This window comes from Nyctibius grandis, chromosome 2 (genome assembly GCF_013368605.1).
Source record: "Nyctibius grandis isolate bNycGra1 chromosome 2, bNycGra1.pri, whole genome shotgun sequence".
NCBI lineage: Eukaryota > Metazoa > Chordata > Aves > Nyctibiiformes > Nyctibiidae > Nyctibius > Nyctibius grandis.
The window spans coordinates 67,636,118-67,656,373 of NC_090659.1; the positions used below are offsets into that span (position 1 = coordinate 67,636,118).

At 40.0% G+C, this 20,256-nt stretch overlaps 1 protein-coding gene across 1 annotated transcript in view; it reads right to left on the reverse strand.

The window, feature by feature from the left end:
• The window catches only part of GPC6 (glypican 6), an 857,177-nt gene that overhangs the window by 43,652 nt on the left and 793,269 nt on the right, over positions 1–20,256 (reverse strand). The window contains exon 7 of the mRNA XM_068425473.1: positions 15,719–15,748. Within this exon, the coding sequence (XP_068281574.1) occupies positions 15,719–15,748 (30 nt within the window). The remainder of the gene's footprint in view (positions 1–15,718; positions 15,749–20,256) is intronic.

A 20,256-nucleotide genomic window follows, 5' to 3' on the forward strand; every position in this document is an offset into this window, starting at 1 on the left:
TTCTACAAGATTGTCCTTGAACCATAAGTTCTGTATAGGGATTCTGACTATGGAAGTAACTCTGTTGCTGAAATGGCATCACACTGTTGCTGTACTTCTTTTTTAGAAATGACTTCTAGTGGTGCAGTAACTTCTAGTGAATATTTTAATGTCAAATAAGCATATGTCAATAACTATTTTGGATTGCCTCATTTTATATGCTTAATGTTGTAATTTTATTTTCTTGTCCATGTCAATGCTCTTTTGATTTACATAATTGAGCCATATATTCAGAAATAATTTCATTTTATTTTTGATTTTAGCAGTCAAAACTCTTAGTTGTCTACCTTGGGAGAAAATTCTTCAAGATTTTCACAAGCTCCCAGTACATTCCCTCTTTATCTGATGACCTATTATATGCTCTCCAGTGAGCTAAATCTATATTTTCAAAATCACCAGACATCTGTCCCTCTGCAATTTTATTTTTCTAGTGGCTTCTACACTATTCACACTAGAGAGATCATTGCTGTTTTCTCCCCATTTCACTGCACCTGTGGATTAAGATCCCTGGATACTGCCTTCATCTACAAAGGGTTGTTTTGTTGGGTTTTTTTGCTTGCTCGTTTGGTCTTTTTTTTTTTAAGAAGAAGAAACATGGGACAGAAAAAGCATCACTGAAGCATGAGGGATCCAACAGCACACTTCTCCACACCTACATTCTGTGGCCTAGCCTATTAGTTTTTCTTCAATAAGTTAAGAGTACCAGTAACACTCCTGGACCCACTGGAAATTGATTGTCCATACAGCTAAACTGTGAGATCAGTCTTGGGAAAAGTTTTGGCATAGGCCATCTCCTGAGACCAATTTTCTGGCATGGTTCACGAATTTGGGCCAGGCACCATGCCCAAAGCCAGTTTTTACGAGGCCACCAAGCTTGGGAAGAAAAGAGGTTTAGCACCATGGTTGCTCCAAGTTCTCAGTTCATTACATTTCTACAGGGCTTTTCCTGAGTTAGCAGCTCTGTGATCCTATCTCAGACTATGGAAAGAGCTAGCCTGTTGGTGATGCCCACAACATGGCAAGTGGAGGCATCTGGCTGCAGCACCAGGGAAGAGGCCCAGCTGTGATTAAGATAGCAACATAACCAAAACCATACTACTTCTAAAGGAACTGTTTAGAGAACTAGGCATTTAAAGAACCTATACTTGTTGTATGCTATTGCTGTTTGCTACAAGCAGCGTTCCTCTCACCTAAGTGTCGTCACTTGAAAAGTAAAAATTTAGGCTAGCCTAGTTGTCTGGACTCCCACTGTAATCATTTCTAGAGGCCAGTTCAACCTATCTTGAGAAAGTACATGGACTGGATGGCAGTGGGATTGCCTTTGATGACTTTACAGGGAGCCTAGATGTCCAGCTTGGGCTCCTCTTTATGTTTTAGGCTGCTGAAGTTACGTGAGTTCATTTGTAATTTAGACATCAAACTAGACACATCAAAACCAGGCCCTGGACAATACAGATTTGGGTGCAGAACTGCCCACTAACAGGCAACTTCAACATCATGAAACACGTCCCTCTAGGAGAGACAAAAGCTATAAATGAGAAAGAATTGACACAGAAAGCCTTCTGCTATTTGGAGAGGAATGAATGGGGAAGAGGATGGACAAGGGGCACAGCTATGCCATGGTGATCAGAGATCCTTAAGCTAACCCTAGCCAAGCTCATTACAAACCTGGTGGCTGGATGGCAGTAGCATTTTAATTGAACCAGTTGGTCCTGTGGAGAGGCAGGTCAAGAGGTGCAGAACGGTGCTAAAATACCTTCATTGCCTCCAGGATCCAAGCTGGCAACTTCCCACAGTGTGGCACAGTGCTGGGTGGCAGAGATAGATACACCAGCTCACTCAGAGCTCGCTTCTGACTTTTTAGTCTGTGTTACTGCAGAGCACAGAGCTGACCCATGACACGTTTTTAATTGTAAAGTTCAAAACTGGAGGGAAAAGAGCAGTGATATCTCCTCGAGTGATCAGAAACCACTAAAGACTTTGCATAAGGGGAGGGAAAAAAAAAGAGACCTGAAAGAGATGGCAACTTGCCACTAGGTTACTTGCGGGTAGTAATAACAAGTAGACCCACAGGGATAAAACAATGGCCACAGGATGAAGTCTTGTCCTACAAAGACTCCACTTTCCTCATATGAAAGCCTCAGGGGTCTGCCCCTCTTTTACACTGTGCAGCTTTTACGCATATTTTCATTTCAATAAGGTATCATGGAAATGAACTGGAAATTAGCCAGTCTCATTCTTTCTTCTCAGCTCTCCCTGTTTCACAGTACAATGAACTCTCGAGGCATACAACTCTTCTGCTGCTTGTTTTTTGCTCCCTGGCAGTTATAAGCCTCTTGATTAGCTGGTGGCCACCGGCACACCGTGGTTCCCAGAGGGCAGCTCCCCCAGCCACCATTTGGGAACGTGCACCCTGAAGGATGAAGCCTGCCTTGCCTTCAGAAATCAGGGTCATCCTGGTGTGTCAAGATAAAAGCTCCTGATGCAATTTTTATGAGTGACTATGAATCCTGGGATTCGAGCTTGGAGCCCGTGAGGGCAGGGTGGTGTGGCTGAATAGTGACAATGAGATGATACACAGCTTTGGCCTTAAGTGAGATCTATGGCTAGGGCTGTTCATGATGCAAAGAATTTATCACTGTCAAAAGAAAGAGAGAAAACAGGCTCTGTCCATTTTAAACAGTTAATTGTAGAGGTTGTTCTCTGTTGAACAGAGTTACAGACATGGGATGTTCAAAATTTTCTTTCCTGTGTGCTCAAAACATCTCTGTTTAGACTGCAAAGTTTTGAGTCTGCAAGTCTGAAAAACTCAGCTGTATGTATATGTGATATATCTGTATGACACAAATATACAAATAAATGTATACTTTTATCACATGAAAACATTTAGATAAAGACATCCCAGATGCTCCAAATGCCTTTTGTTTAACATAACATATTGCATAAAAATAATGCTCCAGCATAGCTGTGTTGCATCACAAATGAAGAGCTTGTATTAATCTCTCAACAGCGATCTCCCAGACAACATATTTCAGTTTTTATTAATACAGGTAGATATCAACGTAATTTTGCAAGGGGGGACACATTAAATATGCTTTTTCTTTGGAAAAAAGTCCAAGAGATAACAGACTTTTTGACCCGCAATGAATGCTGTTTACCCACACTAGTTCACTTTTTGCTCAGTTCAAGTATAATTTAATGTGAAAATGCCTCAATTTTTACCTAATTGTTTTGAACAAAAATGCACTTGAGCTAGTTTTAATGTAAATGTTTTGTGTGTGAAACAATGTACATGTATGTATGTACAATGAAGAATTCAGCTTTCCTATCTGTAGAGGAATGAGTATAGATGGATTTAATCTTAGCACTAGTCCTTTCACCTTGACACATCACTTATGCCATCTGTATAACAACAACCGGTAAATCTAGATAAAGTCTTACTAACAAGGAAACACTAGCATTACTTTTCTTACATTCCAGGACAGGTGGCATAGAAAAGAAACGTTTTTTTTTAAATATGATTTGCACCAGTTTCCTTCTCCACAAATCAGCTGAGTTCTGTAAGTAAGAAGCAACTTGTATTTTATTTTAACCGGATTCATAATCCTTGAATTAACTACTGCCTTGTAACAGTGTAAGAAATCAATCTAATTCTGTGGCAACCAGCTGCTCGTACACAGAGAGCTCCCTGTGCAAACACACCCCAGTGAAGTTGAAGGCTACTCACAGCGTGAAATCCAGAAGTGCCATGGGCTGGCCGTTGAGCACTCTCGTGCTTCAGAGAAACAAAAATAAGAAAATGTTGAATTTCTCGAGGTGTGTGGTGAACAATAGCACACAGTGCTGCTTTCTTGGGGGAATATGACAAGAATCAGAGTTGCCTTGCCCCAGCAGAGAGATAATTGCTATAATTCATTAGAGAGGCTCATTTCCATTTTTCATTACTGCAGCAAAACTTTATAAACTATGTTGAAGGGAATGGAAGCTTTTATTTCCTGAGGCTGCATATATAATAATTTTAATTCAAACTACATTCGAACCACCCTATACTGGTCATTACATTTCCTGTCTTCTTCCTGTCATTTTGTAGTTTAATTTCTTCATCAACTTGCTCCTAGTTTTACATGCTCTTTCAATTTCTCTGTCTTGAGGCATACAGCAAGTAAACTCATTGGCAGTGATCAGTTAGCGTAGTTTCTACAGGCTCCCTTTTAGAATAGCCTAGCCAACATCTAACATTGATCCTACATAATTTATGTTTCAGCTGTGCAAAGAGAATACTTTCACACTGGGAATGACTTTAAACTATGTCTTATTTTAAGATAAGCCTATTTATTTTCCCCATGCCCTTGCCACACTTGCTGATCAAAGGCACTTACATCTAAACAAGTTTTGTTTCTTACAGATGCTCTGCCTGTCTTATTTTATTCTACAGTACAGCTGCTCATGAAGCTGAATTTATAACTCAGGTACCGTATGCATAGCTACAGCCAGTGATGGAAAAAGCAAAGGGTTAGAACTCCACTGCGGGTTCAAGAGGAAGGTAAAGCTGTGCCAAGAGAGTTACAAAAAGAAAAAAAAAAAGGAAACCACACGTTACGTAATTAAAATACAGGAGAACTTTACCATTGTGACTATAACTTCTTTAAGATTTGGCTTACAATATGCAAGCAGACAAGCCGAAAGCAGAGAAGAACTGAAAAGGTGCAAAGCACCACAGCAATCAGTAGACTGCTCTCAGAGCAATCCTTCTGCAAGTTTGTCTCTAACTGGGAGCGACGTTCTCCAGGACTCTTGACTGGACTATGCAGACCTACAGATGTGTTTCAGCTTCTGCAGTGTTATGCATCAAAGCAAGGAGATACCCAGCTATGATTTTTTTTTTTAAAGCTCCACTTCAGAATGCAGTTCAGAACCACCCCGAAACTGGAGTACTTCATTTTTCTGAACCTTTGAAATCTGTAAAACACAGCTGCAATTCTGCTTCGACCTGAATAGCAGACTAGGTCAGAAACTTACTGTACTTCATTTATTTGCTTATTTCTGTTTCTAGTCCTGAGCAAAACCAGAAGAAGCAGCAACATACACGAATTATCTTCCTTATTCATATCTCCTGCCTGCTTTTCAAATGAAATATGATTTGATGGCCAAGGGCTGAGGTGGTCAGGATCTGAATTAATTTCTGACTCAAGTTCTTGGTGCAAAAGCTATGTGTTTGTACAGTTCTTAGATTAATAGATCCTTCATCTTGTCAGGAACCCTAAAAAGGATCGTATCCATAAAAATAAATAAGAAAAAAGTCCAATGATTTTTTCAATGCACAAGACGTTTGAAATCAGTCAGGTGTGGGAGAAAAGATAGTAACTTTTTATTTTATCTGAACTGGCTTACCCATCCTCCTTTTATGTTGACATGCTTCTTGGGCTCAGTTATTTTCAGAAGATATAACTTGCCTAACATTATCCCACAGGTGGCTTCCAGCCCTTTAAGAAATGTACTATGCAAGCCAAATCTCTGCAATGTTTATACTTCTTTTCAAGGTGTTTTTAGCAATTTTATCTCATTTTATTTTCCTACTTAGGAAAACCTGGCACAATATCAAAAGAAAAATGTGCGTATGAGTGCTCTTCATGGAAACTAGATGGATGCTTAGCACCTTTCCAAGCCAGGCTAACCTTAGGCTTTCTGATTAGCTTGTTGAAATTCAAATATATTTGATGCCCATGGATCCTTTCAGGATTAGTACCTCTTCTGATGAAAAGCAAAGTTAGCTTAAGCTGTCTTTTATGATGCACCCCAAAGGCTAAAAGCTGGTGATTGTGTGAGTGAAAAGCATCTCTTGGCTTTCCTTGTATATTCATAAGTCGGCTACCCAAGGCTCATGATTTTGGCCTCCCTCCCCTGAATTTGCAGTGCAGAGTAGCAACTTACTCCTGTGGTGGCAGCCAGCTTGGTGTGCTCTGCACTCGAAGCTGTAGGATATCTTCACCAGGCTGCAGCACTATGCTGCCATCCCTTATCATATAGGCCAGTAGGTGTAGGGCACTAGGCACCTTTTTGCACTGGCCATATCGTCATGGCCTTTCACACCCAAAGCCTACAGGTAAATTAAAAACTGTACGTACAGGAAAAAGTAAAAACTTTACTGCTTGCCCTCTTTGGCTGCTGGGGATAGAAGAAGACAAGAACACACTTTGCATTCCCAAGCAAAGGCCTCAAGAGCTTTGATGTGTCCCTGAACCTGCATTTAAGCATGCAGCCAATTCCCAGAATGAAAATTCCTGGCCACCTCGAACCTCCGTGCCTGCATATTCGCAAGATGGGGAAACCTGTTCAGGCCTCTCTGTACTGTTCCCCTTCTACCTGTACTCCAGGGCACCCTTGGTGGAAAATCCAGCACCTTTCTCTGCATCACTTTCTTGGTTGCTGTCATACTCCATCAAACAAGTTTTTTTGCTAGTGTAGCATGGATCCCCACATTGGCCCATGAAAATCATGCTGCCTTTCTCCTTCACAGATGACCATCCAGCCATAGACAGCTACTGTAAAAGAAAATGAGTGTAGGTTCCTGGAGGTTATAAGTGACGGCATATGAAAGAGAATTAGGACAATTCAATTTTCCTATGCTGGGCTGACCCCCATAAGACTGAGTAGAGAAGAAAAATTGCTTTGACTGAGCAAATATGATACGGTAGTCACATAAGGAATGGAGCAGACCATATGGAATATCAGAATCTTATTTAAATAAAACACTTTCTAAACCAGAAAAACATTTAAATATTATCAATAAAAATTTAAAACACTTCTTGCTCTGCCTCATCTCCCCCTTTTCCTCTGTAATTCCTTCATACCAAAATATTACATCTATGATTTCTGTCTGACAGACCCTTTTCCTATTTACCTCTAGTTGAACTTCAATCTGACTTTTAGCAGCTGCCTAAAGATCCATAGTGTGGATTCTTTGCTCTGTCTGGTTTCTGATAACAGGCAAAGCTCGATTAACTTATCCTGATAAGTTACTATGGCAACTTCCACCAGTGCAGAGAGAATGAAACATTCACAGGTATGTTCTTACCAGTGCACATTTCCCCTGACTATGCAATTTAATCCATTAAAATTAAATGGTGAATTGTGCAGACGAAGGCTGAGCCTTGGACTCCTTGATGGAAGTTTGTCATTATCCTGGATTATGATGTATTTCTTTCTTTGTTAGAAAACACTTCAGCAAGCCAACAGCTAGCAGAGTAAGGTCTCAGAACCAGATAACATTGCATTCAGAAGTGCAATAAATCCTAAAGAGAACCTTAGTGTTAATCCTGTTATTTATCAATATTGATAGTGAAAAATGACAAAACATTCTTGGCTGGTTTAGGACATGGCTACCTGAACAAGTGCAAAGCAAATCTGGATTTTCTAAGTGTCAGACACTCTAATGCTTCAAATGGGGAAAAAATACGTTGGTCTGGGTCTAAACTCAGCTGTGTGGTCAACATGCAGTAGCTGAGCCCTTCCTGAAAGCCTGGAAATTCACTTGCTTTTGCTGGAGAGCTTCCAGAGTGGCTGCAATGAGTGCATGTGGGCAGCTGTCAGGGTGCAAAGTTTAGCAGCTTGCTCATGTCCTTAGCATCCACTGAGTACTGGCAGAGTATGGCTCATATCCTGGAGTGAGAGGGAAGCCTTGGTCATTTGGTCCAGGAGGCCAGAGTTAAATCTTTAGGTGGTTATAAGATGCGGAAATATCCTGGTCACATCTTCTTTCTTACAGTGATGCCCTTTCAATCTCTGTTTTCTCTCTGATAAAGTGAGTGGCTGAAAGAGGCAAGAGAGTGTTTTAGCATGGGTATGAGTGGCCTTGAAGTGATTATGTTGCCTTTGCCATGGGGAGACATTAAGGAACAAATGACATTGAAGAATATGTCCTTATATATCATTAACTATTTTCTAGATTTCTGAAACAGTGTTTGCCAGCCATGTTATTTCACATTTTAGCACAGAAATAAATCAGCATTACAACCTGTGGGAAATAAGATTTTTTAAAAGTGCTTCCACAACTAGCTTGAGAATTCCAGGGGTTTTGCCTCAGGACATTATCAAGTCAATTTGCAGCTGGTCACATTCCTGCACATTTCACAGGCAGCAGTTTTTCTCCAATCAACCACTCTCCTATCTGTCTACATCCAGCTGATTTCATGATAAAAGTGATTTTTAACAGACTCATTTTTGTCACACTAATTTTTATCAAGCAAGAGGTGACTTGATGAAAAGTGTGATGAAGCTGGGCCTCTCTCTGCAGGCAGAGAGGAGCTGAGTTCACTATTTTCCATCTAACAACAAAGGACTTTACTGGGTGAACTCTGGCTGGCTAGGAGATGTGCTATTATGTGAGTGACCTTTGTGATAGCCGGGTGGGTTTGAGACAGGAGCTGTCCTCTTCTTTCCCAATAATGTGGGCATTGCAATCTGGGAGAAATGGGTTGCAAATAAAGCCAGCCATGGTTTCCCAGCCCTGTTACTGCTTGAAAAAGTGCTCTGTACCTGACAAAGAGGAGGGTATTCACAGTCTCCAGGAGTCCTGTATTCTGGACAGCATTGCTTCTCTACTACTCTGCATTTGGACGTGTAATCTGAACTGAATTGCCTGAGAATAAGTGGCAAGGGGAAGACTATGTCAACTTTCTTCTCTTTCCCTCATGGGGCAAACTGAGGTTACCAATTCATACTTGTTAACTTGGAAATTATGAAGATCATGCTTTACAGAAGCAGCTGATTAATTCTTCTGAATCACTCCATTCCCATAGCATAAATAGACGGTTAGAAAATTGTACAGAGACAATAACTGATGACTGGGAACCCTGCATCTTTTACTTCAGAAGAAAGGAACACCTGAAAGGAAGATCCCATTAAGGTGTTCAAGACAGGAACATATTTTTAATAAGTGTTTAATGCCTAGCACAGGGTCACCCCTTCTTGCCAAAACAAATGAAGTAGAAATACCGTCAAGGTGTGTGATAGTAATTTCACAGTCTATCTGGGTTTGTAGACCGTGAGCTCCATAAGACAGAGTCTGAGAATGAAATTAATCTCACAGGACACCAGTGTCCACATCTGAGCTACGAACTCTTCTGCAGTCAATGGTGAGAAACAGGAGCTGAAGGGTGCAAGTGTGTCTTAATCCAATAGAGATTTTTAAAGTAGCTCCGATCAACTGTGCCCTGAAAGAACCTATTTCTCTCAGCTGACAGTAAAGGATATATTATTTGGCTAGCTCTAGGGTTAGATACCTCCATTTGGTCAACTGGGTTTCATCTGAATGAATGAATAACTGTTGAAAGGACTTTTATGTACATATTATTTCTAAGACTATAAATGTTCTCTGACTGTTAAGCCCATTAACATTCATTGTGAGATCATAGAAAAAGGAATTTTCTTTCAGGTTCATTTATTATGCAGTGAATTTTTTTCTACAAGTGATTGCTGCTTTTTTCAGCAGAAGAAATGTGTTTCTCAAATTCCTGCATATATGTCATGCTTCTAATATAAGAGCACTGTAGGTATGTTATATTAAAAAAGGCAATGCACTTCAAGCAATTAGCTTTTTACTTTAGTCACTGTAGCAGTTACTTAGGTAACACAGTTATTATTATGTACTGGAAGTTTTTATGGGCTTGAATGTTTAAGGAGAAAACCAACTTTCATTCCAGTCAGTTTTCATTTGGGTTCCTATATAGTATTCATGCTGCCCAAATATATAACAGGAAAGTAAAATTCCCATCTCTTCAAAGTGAATGCAATTACACTAGGGACTGTTAAGAGCTGATTGCGTATCAGCAATGTGGTTTGCTCCCATACAAATGAATAGCAATATGTCAGTTGTCCATGAGGCTCTGGCAGTGAGTTAGTCTTGCCTGAATTTAAAATCTCTCAGTGTGGGTGTTATCATGTGCGCTGGGTGTCAAAATCCCACCACAGACAGTGGAGACTTGGAGTGGGATTCAGTTGCCCGCACACAGGTGTCCACTGCCTTTGGAGGCCTTCTCTATCCTCCACATGCCAGCACAGGTCTCCAATAGGTCCTACACCATACCCTAGACCCTCATGTGAAGGCCCTAGATGCCTCTCTCTGGACAGCCTATTGACCTCTTAGTCAGTGGTGTCTAGGGAGTTATTCAAGTAGCCAGCTGACTCATTTTGGTCTAATTTAGGATCTTATGAGTAGCTCCTAGATCCCTCATTTAATACAGAAATAAATTAATCTAATACCATTTTGGAGTCCTCTGCAGCATCCAGAAGACTGAAGAACTCCTGTAAGGCTCTTATTACATCTGTTAGCTCCTTGCAGATGCCTGGATAGTTCAGGGCATCTCAGTTAGCATAAGGCACTCAGCAAGTGAATTGTGCCTGTTATTGGCCACCTTGACTAGCTCTCCATTGCTACCATGGGAGATGAACAAACCCAGTTCCACATAACACCTGTATTATAGACATTGACTAAGAGACAGTGAATTCCGTTTCTTATGTACCAGAAATGACATGTACATGACATACATTCAGTGCAGAAAAAGCAAAAGCCAAGAAAACCAACAAACACATGTACACAATGGTCATTTATGATTGCTGCCACCAGATTCTGACATGAGACATTGCCACTTCCAGGGAGTTATTCATACAATCTCTGCCAGATGTCTACATTAGACTGGGAATTATGCTCTGAAAATGCCTGTTTTCAAACCAACTGTGGATGGAGTCCATGCTACTAAGTCCTAATCCTGTAGCTGGAGTTTTATATTACCACATACCTCAGCACATGCCAGTGTCCAGAGTGGGATCTGCTGAAGTATCTTGCAGGTATTCTCCTACTTTCCATGGTGACTAAGTACTTGGACTGATAATATGGGGGCTATGCATTTTGCCCTAGTGTAAAGCTGTGATGCTGCTAGGACCTGCACCCAGACTGAGGATCCAAAAAGTGCTTCTGGGTCTGCTAACAGATGCATAACCTTGGACTAGTCCTTAGCTGATGATGGATAAAATTAGGTACGATGAATCCTTTCCTTCCCCCTTCCCCCATATTATTAGAGGTCTTGGCTTTCCCATCAATGAGTATCTGTAACTAGATACTCAAGCTTTGCTGTTTACAGGCAGCTGCTTTATAGAAGCACCCTGTATTGCTGTCCCAACAACCTAGACTGATACATTGATATGACTGAGGGATGGGAGATAAACGCAGGAGGAAAATACAGGAAATCTTTCCTAATGTAAATTATTTGTTTTTAACTAAGGAAAGTTCACAAAAGGGTCACTATCTGTATGAAGGTAAACCTTTTTAGTCCTTGTATTTCACCTCCCCTCTCACCGCTAGTAATACACATAAAAGGCCATAAAGTGTCAATTTCTGTCTGTTACAACCAAAGAAAAATGTATGAGATGTTTGGCTTGGGAAATCAGTTTTCAGTCTGCTGTAACCTCCTATTTGTTGTAAGTGGAGTCTGGCATTGCACACTCCTGTTATGAGTCCACAATATATCTGTGCGCTGCAGTATAGCAAAATAAAAATAGCTGCAAAAGGATGGAAAGAACTAATTGCCAGTAAAATACAACACATATTTTTCTTTGGAGAGTGAGAATCACTATTTGCAATTAATTCAGAAATTATCAAAGCTTTAGTTTCTCTGTTGGCATCTACATTTGTGCACAACTTAGTTGCTGAAAAAACATTTTATGGTCTGTAGTCACTTGCACAAAAGGACCCTCTGATTCTCTAGTGGTAAATGAACCAATGATATATTACAAAATCAATTTTTTATGAAAACTGAGAACTTGTTGGTTGTACTCATATTAACAATGCAAGGATTCATCACAGTGTAACACCTTTTGGGCAAGTCGTCAGTCATTGTTGTTGCTGTCATGTTACTTGGAAACACCTAAATGAGCATGGTTTATGCACTGCAAGTAGGGGCACAAGCCCTGCTACTAATTTTTAAACCATATTTTTTCTTTTAATATCATGTCAAAATGCTAATGTGCAGAGGATGCTTATATAGTCACTATCTTTCTTTAGCATTAACAAGAACATTAAGAATTCACTTTTCCTTTTGCACAGATTCATGCACAGGCATGTGAAATGAAACATGATCTATCTTTCAGCTGAAAGAGCAGTGTTGATGTATTGCCTGCTTAGATTCATCTTCCAGAGGCTGATAATACAAACTTTCTGTATATTGGAAAAAAAACTCCTTATTCTTTATTGAGCAAAGGCTAAAACATCAAATGGAATAAAGTGGATTTTAATCCAGATTTACAAGGGGGAATTGCCTTTGAATAAACTTGTGCACCCTCTGAATGAACTATTTTTGTTGGAGACTGGCCATCCTTCTAGGTACCTGATGATACCATCACGATGAGTATGATTAGAATTATGATTGGAACTATCTATCAATTTAGTATATAGACCAAAATCTCCTTTGTGTACATTTGATTCATAAAGCCTAACTCCAAAGCCCAGCATTATGGTTACATTTAGACATGTATAAATAGGATGTCTGAGCTAATCATCCATATTTTCTTAATACTCAGTGGGGAGAAATGGGCAATTCAGAGGGTAATTCAGATTCTTGTCATCTCCAAATGAGTATCTTAAACAAGGTCTGGAGGCGCCTAATTCTCTCCATTGATTAGTAAAGGAATGAGGTGATAGCTCAGACTTTGATAGCAACATCGGAAACATGAAAAACTAGGGCAAATCAATCCCACTTTGTGTTAGTCTGGTTTGATATGGCACAGATGTGCAAACTTTAGCCTATATATCTTGCTTTTCTTTACCCTAACAGCCAAGCTCAAGAATCACATAATTTCTCAATGTGCAACAACTGAAGACCCGTGACTATGCCACTTCTTTGTCTTACTGTGTGCAGAAAAGTCTAGTGATCAGAAGTGGATTCTGCCTACAGGTTTTGTATTCCCCATCTCTGTAATAGGGATACATAATACCATTCACACCTCTAAGACTTTCCTGGAAATGAGATGATGACTCTCAGTGGGTCTTCAGACCCATCAGGTAAAGGAAGTTCAACTAGTACTAACAAGTACATTTTTAGAAGATGTTCAAGCAGTCACTGTGTTCAATGAAACAAGCAACGTATCACTCTTCAGGCAAGGCAGACACTACACGGTAATCAATATTGTGCATTTTTTTTGACAACTAATTAAGGTAGAGATCTGTCTTTTCTCTTACTGTTGGAAGACGATCTTTCCTTGCTCATACTAAGCAGGGTCCAAACAGCAGGCAGACACATTCCACCTGAAGACAGAATCAATCCCTGTAATAAAGCTCTTAGTAACTGCCTCACGTGCATTAGGAACGCAATGCATCAGATACAGCAGCATGCAGAACCATTCAGCTGGGGCATGGAATAATATTGCCATTTTTAAAAACAGGACTCTGGCAGGTTTCCCAGGAGGGTTCTGACAGCCACCATCATTCATCCACCTTTGCCACCTGAAACAGGTATTAACCATGAAGGAAAAAGTGATCGCACAGACTTAAACTTACTTAGATATTGCTGTGACAGAGAAACTGAGAATAAACAAAACCTGACACTAAGCAAACACCTATTTTTGGAGAACTGAGCAGATCCTAAATCTGACACCAAATGACCACAACAAATGCTATAAAACATATTTATTCATGGTGCGTATTGTATCCAGAGGGCTCTGTTTAAACACACAAAACCTAAAACTGGAGGAGCTGTACACCTTATGCTTTACAGGAGTTTTCTGCTGATTAACATCACACAGGGTGAAATGGTACGTCCAACAGCACAGCATCTAAGGGTTGCGGGGAGAGTAGCCTGTGGGAAGTCAGTGGGCTTCTAGAACACCCGCATGAGCCTGTCATCTTCACCCTCCTATCTATGAAGTCTTTTACAGGTTCATTGTTTGCATCTTTCCCTATGGCCTCTGTGCACAGAAGGTGTTTGAAAAATTAAAATCAGTGTTTTAAACCCTCTTAAGATTTATACCTATTGGATTTTATTCTAGGGCCTCTTAGGAAATAAAATGTTGAGAATAAACATCCTATCTCAGGAAAATTGTGCTATCATTGCATATAGTTAACATTTCTAGACTCTGGACTAAATGAATTCTGAAAAACTGAAACATAAACTCCACTTTCAGGAGTGCCCCAGAGGATTCCCTGGGTAATTCAGATCAATGTCTTCATAGTATACTGTCCTGTTAATTTTAGTCTTTTATAGCTAAAATGAAAAGCAGATTAATTTTTTTTTGAATAATATTTTCTACTTCATGTAGTTTTGGAGCACTGGAAAGTAATTATTCACAATAGACTTGTTAGGTTACTATTGCATATTTTTATTGTAACAAAAATCATTACACAATAGAATAAAAAAAATTTAAAAATATGACTGAATGGACACTTAAAATATATCCCATTTTATTCCTAAAAAAAAAAAAAGGATTCGGGGTCTTTTGCTCATGGAAATTGAGACTTTATTTACTTTTATTTTAAGAAAAGCAGAAGGGAAGATAAAAGAACATTTTCCTACAAAGTGTGACACAATATATTCCCCTCCCCAGGGTAAAGAGCATGAAAGGTTTTATTTTTCAGACTGGGTGCATGCTCATTCGCTTACCTATGCAGCCACTATACTGTACTTGAATGTAAATCACTCTTAAAATGCCATGGCCAATTTCTCTGTTGCCTAACTCCATAGTATGCATGTGCATTATGTATTATATGGTTAATAGTGCATCAGCTCCCTTGTGGAAAGTCAAGAAAGCTTCCACATCCTCCTGAAAGAAAATGTGGAATTATTTTATACACATCCAGCTAGGTCAGGCTGCAGTATATTCTTGGGAGGAATTCCAGCTGAATTAAGGCAGCCCTGTGCTGTACGGTGATGCAGTGGATACAGAGGTACTTGAGGCAGCTCAAACGCAGGTGGTAGTATGATTATATCAGCATGGTTCTCTCTGTAGACTAATTAGTCCTGCTAAGGAGCAGGATAGAGTAGTCCAAGCCAAATGCTTTGGGGTACTTCACAAGTGAGAGGATGCACATCTGCATGGTGCTGTGCTCCTGCCTTCCCCTTGGACTGTGCTGAACCCTGCTGAGGAGGCCTTCTGTCTGAAACCAGGGACCTCTCACACTCACAAAGCATAAGGGAATCTACTTTATCAAACTCCCGCAGAGAAGCTCAGTGGTTTGCCCAAGATTGGACAGCAAGACAGGGTCAATTCTAGGGAAAGAGCCCAGGAAGGCCTGGGAGCTTGTTTCCATTGCTCCAGTGCTATCTCAAGGCACAGGACTCAGAGGTGAATGCCACCGCAGTGTCTGCATTGCTGCATGTGCATACGTGGGGTCAGAGACTGTGGGGACGCTTACGCCAGATTTAGCTCACTGAGGGAGTACATATGCTCCTTTCTGGGGGTGAGGCATCATGCTTGAAGTGGGAGAAAAATACTGGAAAGAACCAGCAACTCTGGGCACTGGGCAGAATTAGATCAGCCAGAATGCAAAATTACAGAAAGAACTGCTAGCATTTTAGCCTACAAACACACACAAAGTAAAGGTGGTGAAGATGAAACTTAAAGAAGTGTTTTGCCCAGCATTGTACAAAGACAAATGGGAATGGAGGTGAATAATAAGAATACCAAAGCTTACACCATGTTGCATTGTCCTCCAGACAGTCCTCTGGGAAGCAAGAGGGAAACAGATTCAGGGAACAGAAAAACAAAACAAAACAAAACAAAATAAACCACAGGTTATACCAAACAGGCAACCACAGAGAAGATAACGAGTATTTATAAGCAGCTGATTTTAAATGAGAAATTTTAGATCATGCTCTACAGAAGCAGCTGAGCTCAGTGGTTAAAATTATTTGATTTCTGACAGTATTTATCTTACTGAACTTCAGATGTAATTGCTAGATGCCTAGACTAAGGTTGTCACTTTTTGGCACTTTGTAATAGAGCGATATGGAATGATTTCTCTGAGCTGTTTAAACATGTACTTTAGGATGAGACGAATTGTGCTTTAGAAATATTTGATCTCAATTAAGTTGTCTAAACCTATGTTTAGACCACTGAACGAAGACCTTTATTTCTCTCCGTTAACAGTAAAAAATACAGTCATCTAGACTTCAAATCTAGATAGCTGGTTAGAGGTATCTACACTATGGATCTCTATATTGGATCAGAAAAGTCCTCATTTTTGCTTTGTTACAGTCAGTGGAGAAAGAAGGTGGAACCCAGTTACCTAACTATAGGCATAGCAAGTGAATTTAGTAGCTCTGAGGTACTCCAGCTTACTTCCAGCTAGGTCTCCTGTAACTTTGCTTTCACATTTGGACATCTTGAAGACCATAGGCATCTCAAATAGCATTAGGTGACTATGTTTATGTAGCTGAATTCCAGCCAGAGGGACCTGTAGGGAACACCTGGGGCTCAGTTCTGTTCTCCCACTTTGATGACACATAGTAGACATCGTCTAGGGTGTTCTACCTGGCCTTCAACTGCCAGTCCAGGAGGGCATGAGCATCCCAAATTAGTGTCCTATCTGCCAGCTCAATTAGATGTCTTAGATACTCTGAGGCATCTCAGTGTTGCATATCCGCATGGGGATATCTCAGCTGAGCCTTTCATTTCCCAGTCTGTGAGAGGTGTCTGTGACAGATGGGGTGAATCACTCTCCAGAGATGTGTGTCTCTCTCCATTGACTTCAGAAAGAGCCAGACTTTTAGGCCCTGTGCTGTGAAGATGTGATTGAATTGCCTGAGCACAGGTATCTTGAATTGCTTGAGATGCTGCAGCATATTCTACCCAGCTCCCCACTGCTGCTCCAGAAGTATATTGGTCTCCTCTAGTCCTGTGCCATATCTGCTGGTCCCATGTTTCAGATACTCCAGGATGTCTCAGATGGTGCTTCATATCCATGCTTAGACAGCTCTCTCAAGCTCTACATAACTTCCTAAATACATCTGATGAATTTTAAACCAGTTATACCACAGCTTTTGGGGGATATTTAATTTTTTTCACATTTCTCACAATTTATTTTGATCTATTTCTTATTTATTAAGCCTTACTGGTTATACATATGACAATAACTCAGGGAAACTGTTTTCCCTCCTCTTGGAATAGAATAGCTGGATTAATCACACAAGTTCAGGCAAGGATGAAGGAGTGCTTTCTCAGATGGGTTCAGTACCTGGTGATTTCAGTGCAGGCTTCTTATGAGGGCTGCTTTGTGCAACATACCTGATAAAATATGCTCAACTGAATTAAGCTTATAAAAGGGGATATGAGAAGGAGTAAAAAAAAAAATTGGTTCAGACATGCTACCTGTTTGTATAAGATTGAGATGCAGAAAAAATATTTTCTAAACTTGGTCTCTTCTGAGCACATGCTGTCAAAGACAGATGAAATCAGAATTGTCACTTCTTTTGAAGTTTACACAGCTGCATGTTTGGACTTTGCTATTACAGTCTAAAGTTAAGTGGTCTGACAGTGTTTTATGAATACAAACTCCAGAACAGACTTCTAAAAGCATTAATGCAACACTGAACAGTCAGCTGACTCACAAGGAAAGATTTGTTTCTTATACCTATAATAATCAAAAGGGGCTTTAACTGTTTGACACTACTATCAAAATACTAATATTGCTGTATGTTTGTGTTAAGCAAGCAACAGAAAATGATCAGTGTGCGGACTGGAAAACTACTGTGAGTGAGACTCTCCTTACATCCTGTTAGCAATGCAAGGGTTAGGAGGATCTAATTGAAGCTGGTCCTTCAGGCTCTGTCTATAGTTAATGAAGAGAGATACATGATTCAGGGAATGATTCAGCACATTAAATGCTAAAGATCTGATGTAGGCAGGTTGAATGGTGTTCCTGTGAGGCAGAAGTGCAGCATTTATATCCTTCTGGATAATATTACCCAAGTTGGTGTAAGATGCATGCAGTGACTTCCCCAAGTGCTGCTGAGGGATTACGGCTCTGAAACAAAGCCTTCTGCTCTGATCCACATAAATGGATCCAGCTGAGGTCAGTGGCCATCTCTATATCAAGGGATAGTTGGTCTCAGCCCAAAAGGAGATAATACGTGCATCACTGCCATTTGGAGACGGATTTAATACCAACACTTACCACTAACAGATCATAAATAGGTATTATTTTAAATATCACCAGAAGGAAAAACAAATAGATATTTGGCTTGAACACTTTTTAAAGTAACAGCAGCAATGATAAGCTCTTTGTTTTTTCTGAAATAATGCACGAACAAACCTAGTTAAATCATATGGAGATAAGTTCCCCTTTAAAAGTCTGCAAGTTATTAGGAGTTATAAAGGATTATCTGCATTGGCAATTTTCATTAGTTACAGCCTTTAAAGGCTGGCAGTATATGACACATCTCTGCTTTATTCAGGATGCTGCTTAGTATTTTGGAAACTTATAGTTTAAAAGGGATATTAATGTATTTAGAAGTATTCTCCTTAAGTCAATAGGGAATGTCTCTTAAACCTGTCTTTTTCATTGCAAAAATGCTTGAACAATTCTTACAACGTAAGAGTAATCCAAGTTGAACTGTGCTACCAGCCTTCCTTTTCATGCTCTTCCTCCCACTTCCTCTGTTTGCAACCTTTAGCTTTGACGGAGCTTGATTGAAACCTACAGGCTTTGGTGGCCTTTCACTTCACCTTGGCCAATTCTAGATTAAGATCCAGGCCCCTGCACTGAGCAATACACAAGGGCTGGTTCTCTGAATCTAAAGTGAAAGGGTAAAATTAAGACCCCGTCAAATAGGGATTGAGTATTGCCAGCCAGATTTTTAGCCTGAGATGCTACACTGGGTTATGAAGCTGCTGTGGTAGAAAGACGTAAGTCTACAATGGAGGTAAACATCTTCTTTTCTGCTTCTCCTTTCAAGATAACCAGGCTACACCATTTCCAGAAGAGCAGAGAACTAACAAATGTTGCTTTTTGCTGCAGGGTAATCCCATGTCTTGACTAGAAATGCCATGTTATTTTCCAGTTGAATTGCCTCGAAGATTGACAAAATACAGCAGATGACAGATAGAATACAGCATAGATAGAGGCGATTGGAAAGACTTGGCACTGTGGAAGACTACTGTAGTTGTCAAAGCAATTTGCTGAATGATGGTGTCAAGAAGATAAGCAGGTCCTTATCTGAATTAGTATATTTGGGTTCCTGCTCAGCGATGTAAGCTGCATGTTGGAGAAACCTCTAGACATTTTAGGCTTGTGATCAGAACCATAGCAAGACATTTTGGTGCCCTAGCACAGCCAGCACCTGCTGGGCACCCAGCAGCAGTGCAGATCACCAAAGCGTCATACCCCCAACTAACGGTGGCTGTTTCCAGCTGGGTGGTCCTCTCCCCTCACTCTTGCTACAGCCCTGAGCACGACTCTCTTCAGCAAAACAGACCAATGCTGTGCAAGTGTTCGGCAACAAGGTCGGCAAGCGGAGGGTATGCAATAGAGTCTGTTTTGGTTCAGACGCTTTGCAGCTCCCTAATTTTGCTCATTGGCTTTACCTTGACATGATTGCTGAGACAGTATTAACAGCTATAACAATTAGCCCGCTAAAAATCTATAGGTGTATAAATAGCAGGAACATCGAAGTCTCAAATGTGAATCCAATGACTGTTAGTAAGGAGAATAATCTTATGTTAAAGTCTTGTTTTCAAAATGATTGAATAAATAAAGTCAGATTAATGACCACTGAAGATTTAGCTGATAAAAGTCAATTTTTGAGATGGATGGAAATAAAGCAGTGGTAATTTCATAATTAAGTAAAGAAGTAGAACAAAGCAATGTGCCTTTGCAAGTGTATATGTTAAAGAACTAGCTGCTAAAAATTGCTTTAATACATAAAAAACATTTTTAATAAAATAAAAAAATACAAAATATTGCTGTAGATCACTTTTCAAAGAGAATTTATACTGCAAAGTACCTGCCACGGCTCATCTGTTTTTTGGGCTCCAGGAAAGAGCTTATTCTCTTCTAACATTTCTAATACATAAAAACTGAGTCATGTTCTCCTACAATGCAATTCTGTACCATTTCCAATGGAGAAAAAAAGATCTACTGAATGCTGGAACAGCCAGCGTAGAAACCATATAGAGTGATTATGAAATTATTAAAAAAAAATGTCACAATATTGACACCTGTCTACTATATTA